This window comes from Etheostoma spectabile, chromosome 13, assembly GCF_008692095.1.
Source record: "Etheostoma spectabile isolate EspeVRDwgs_2016 chromosome 13, UIUC_Espe_1.0, whole genome shotgun sequence".
Lineage (NCBI taxonomy): Eukaryota > Metazoa > Chordata > Actinopteri > Perciformes > Percidae > Etheostoma > Etheostoma spectabile.
The window spans coordinates 11,142,714-11,146,429 of record NC_045745.1 but is presented as its reverse complement, the minus strand read 5'-3'; the positions used below and the strand labels follow the sequence as shown (position 1 = coordinate 11,146,429).

The window sequence follows — 3,716 nt, the reverse complement described above, 5'->3', positions numbered from 1 at the left end:
GGTAGTTAAAAAGAACATTGATATACAAAAACGGGTCAATATGTCCCAAAGACAACATGAGGGATAAGCAAAGCTCTTCTTCAAACGTCACAACAGAAACAAAAGGTTAGCATCGTTGTGCTTCAGTTCAATTGTATTCATGTAGCACGTTTAAAAACAACCACAGTTGACCAAAGTGCTTAACAAGCTCAAAAAAAAGAAAAAATCATCAATAATGATCAAGGATCACTTATGCTTTTCTGGACTGGACAACTAATTCAACATCCAACATCCAAAAAACAGTGTTCCCCCATCATGCAACACTGTGGGGACATCCCCTAAATGGAAGTTTAAACATTTTATATTTCTTCTTTTGGGAACAAAACTATTTCACGTGTAAATAATGTGTTTGGTGTCTGAATTATAATGTTTTTATCTCTGTAAAAATAGTTATTATTGAAGGAAAGAAGAAAATCATCAATATAACAGATGATTCATAACTTAGTAGTGTATTTATTATCCTTTTAAACCCCATGTGACACTGCCCAACCGTGAAAGGTCTCACATTACTTTGTAGCTTTGTAATTTATTGTGAGCAATGCATCTGTAACAGACTGAATGTGGGCTATTTATTATTCAAGTGAATTCTGAAGATGTGTGAACTCACGGCTTTTGGGGCAACATGGCCTCCAGAGGTGTTGGCCATGCCTGTGGAAAGCTCAAACAGGTCGCTAAGGCCACTGCTGACAGCCTGAGGAGCTGGTGTAGGTGACGGAGCAAAAGTACTGGGGACAGACGAGGGGATGAAGTTCTGTCCCACCTAAAGCAATAACAACAACAAAAAACACACACACAAACACAAACGCACACACAATCTAAGTTACCAAAATGGTAGTATGCATCACTGGCAACTTGACAATTTGCTATAAAGCTACAAACAGAAGCACACAGACCATCTTAAGTCATGCCAAAAGGAAGAAACAATAATAAAAGAAACTATAGCTTATGACAGCGTGAAAAGTCTGAAACGTGAGGTGAATTTAAAAGAAGCCAACATTTGGTTTGTGTGTTTTAGCCCATTAATTACAAAGCTACAATGAAAATAACGACCACTGTCCTAATCATACGACTTTGTTTTACATTTTTGAGGGTTACAACTGCAAACTTTTCAGATCATTTAGAAGTTAGAAGTTCACTGTGATGTTCACTGTGATGGATTAATTCACTCAAGTAATTTTGCAGTGAAAAATGTAACCCAATAGGCAGAAAGAAAACTACTAAACCACTATAATTTTGAAAGTCGTCAACATGTAAGTATACATAGAAAGAAGTAAATTGCACGGATGGGAAAAACCTCATGCAAGCAACTCTGTTACAGCTGAGTGACAGGTTTGTTCATTCATTCACATGTAACTAGGATCACCACTTGGCAGTTGTACGCCTCCACCAACCAGTCAAGTTGTAGTTTACTTTCATGTCTGTCCTCATAATAGTATGTGTAGTGAAGACTTTCATTTAAGATTTTAATCAAAAGGTATTACACGTAGTTCTGGCAAAACATGAATGCTTCCCACCAGGGATGGTAGTAATTAACCATTAATTGACAGTAAGAATTTTGACTGGTTAATGCACTCAGTTAAACATACGAGCCTTGTGGAAGGGTGAACTGGGACTCAGTTGCCTGCTGTTGGTTAACGGTATATAATCCGTTAATGAGAGTCGGCTATCGCTCAGAGTAAAAATCTAAATTAGCATCCCTACTTCCCACACATCTTCAACCCGGCAACACAGGAGATCTATACGATCCCCAAAGTTTCAAGGTGGACACCCAAGATTAGTGTCACTAATTCAGTATCCGACCAAATGTGATCAATGCTCACAATCTCCACTCCAATAACCCAAGTAAATGACGAATATTGGCTAAAAACAACAACATTTTTGCAGATCATAATGATATCACAGTAAAGTTGACCTTTGGCCTTTTGGGTATAAATGTCACTTCATCACTTTATCCTATTAAGACATCTTTTTGTTATAACTAGCGTATGCTTTCTTCAGATATGGCCCAAAATGTGCTATGTGAGCTTTACCTTTGACCTACTAAATCTAATTATCATCCTTGAGTCCAAGTGGAAGTTTGTGCAAGATTTGAAGAAATTCCCGCCATGGGTTCCTGAGAAATCGCGCTCACTGGCATAACCCAAAAACTAAACAAAAAGGTTCATATTGAAATCTGAGGGGCCATCCACATGGAAACGCTTTTTGGTTTAAAGGTACGTTTTGCATCGTTTTAAGCCGATCGTCCAATTGAATCCTATAAATGCACTGCCTGAAAACGCACTTTGTTGAAACCTGATCCCAAGGTGAAAAAATTCAAAAACGCCGCCCTTGCGTCTTCGTTTGTACAGTGAAGCCATCATCGCCAGCCCCTTTGACCTCTCATCCCGCAATGACGTCTCATAACAACAACAATGGCGGACTACATGGTTGTGTTCCTGCTAGAGAAGATATTGAGGTTACTAGAGCATATAAGGCAATATACTTTCTGTGTGTATACAGCACGCAAGCTTTATGCGCACACTCTGCCTCTTCTTCTCCATTTGTTGGTGAATTTCTGTAGCAGAAACAGCACCACCTATAGGTCTGGAAAATCAAGTAGCGTGCTGAGTCATCGGATCCGTTTGGATATATATTCTTGAAACGATGCCAGGGATAACGGGGGGAAAAAACGATTGTTTTGGTACGAGTGGACGTGGCCTGAGTGAGAACTGTCAATCATCGGTTGTAGCAGGTTTATTGGTGGTTTATTTATTTATTTCTGGGGTGGACAGAAAATGGGCTAAAACAGGCAAAACATCAGCGTGGTCCTCTAACCGAAAATATAAAAAAGTAAGTGTATGAAACAGAGATTCCAAGTTAAAAAAAACTTGGTAAAAAGTTGAAGAAGTTGGTGTGAGAGTGCAGTGAGTTAAATTCAGCGAGCATGCAGACAGGAAGACAGAAGGGCTCGACTTACTGCTGGACTTCCCCCAACACCGCCGCCCAGGTCTCCCCCCAGCTACAGGAGAGAAGAGAGGCCCCCAAAGACAGCATCCACACAACACAGACAAACCAAACACACAGACAAAGACAGAGACAGAGACTTTCTTAGCAACCGCAGCCCATCAAGAGAAATCCCTCACTTTTGGGGAAAATAGCAACTCTGCATGTTATGTCAGACATTAAAACAAGACTTCAAAATGTGCCAGAACGTTACGAAGGCGTCCAGTTATTCCAGCAGCTTAAAGAAGTGGGAAATGACCATCAACAGAGGAAAAGTACACAACAATCATGTTCATTACATGTTAATGTACCTGATTTATTAAGGATTTTAAAACATTTCAAAAATATTTGAGAGGTATATTTTCAGTTCACAGAACTAAAATCATTGAGCAATTTTAATTACAAGCATACTTACGTGAACGTTATAACCCGGAGTAAGTGTAATTTCAACAAAATTAACTTATTTGAAAATATATCTTATTTTTAAATAAGATACTGACTGAATACTGACATAAAAGTCTTAAGTGATAAGTACATGCAAGCCGAAATATTGGCATGTACCGCTTTCTAAAAATATTAAATATATAAATATAAAACAATGCATTTAATTACGGCTACAGAGATTCTGTGGAGTGAGCGGATGTAATCAACCTATCAATGTGTGAGTGTGTGATTGTGTGTGATTGTGTGTGTGT

The 3,716-nt window shown here is 38.7% G+C and overlaps 1 protein-coding gene across 1 annotated transcript in view; it reads right to left on the bottom strand.

The window, feature by feature from the left end:
- Nucleotides 1–3,716, bottom strand: part of ap2b1 (adaptor related protein complex 2 subunit beta 1) — a gene marked incomplete at its 5' end in the record, with an annotated part of 23,988 nt that overhangs the window by 7,807 nt on the left and 12,465 nt on the right. Inside the window, 2 exon segments of the mRNA XM_032533215.1 lie at nt 647–799; nt 2,996–3,037. Of these exon segments, the coding sequence (XP_032389106.1) occupies nt 647–799; nt 2,996–3,037 (195 nt within the window).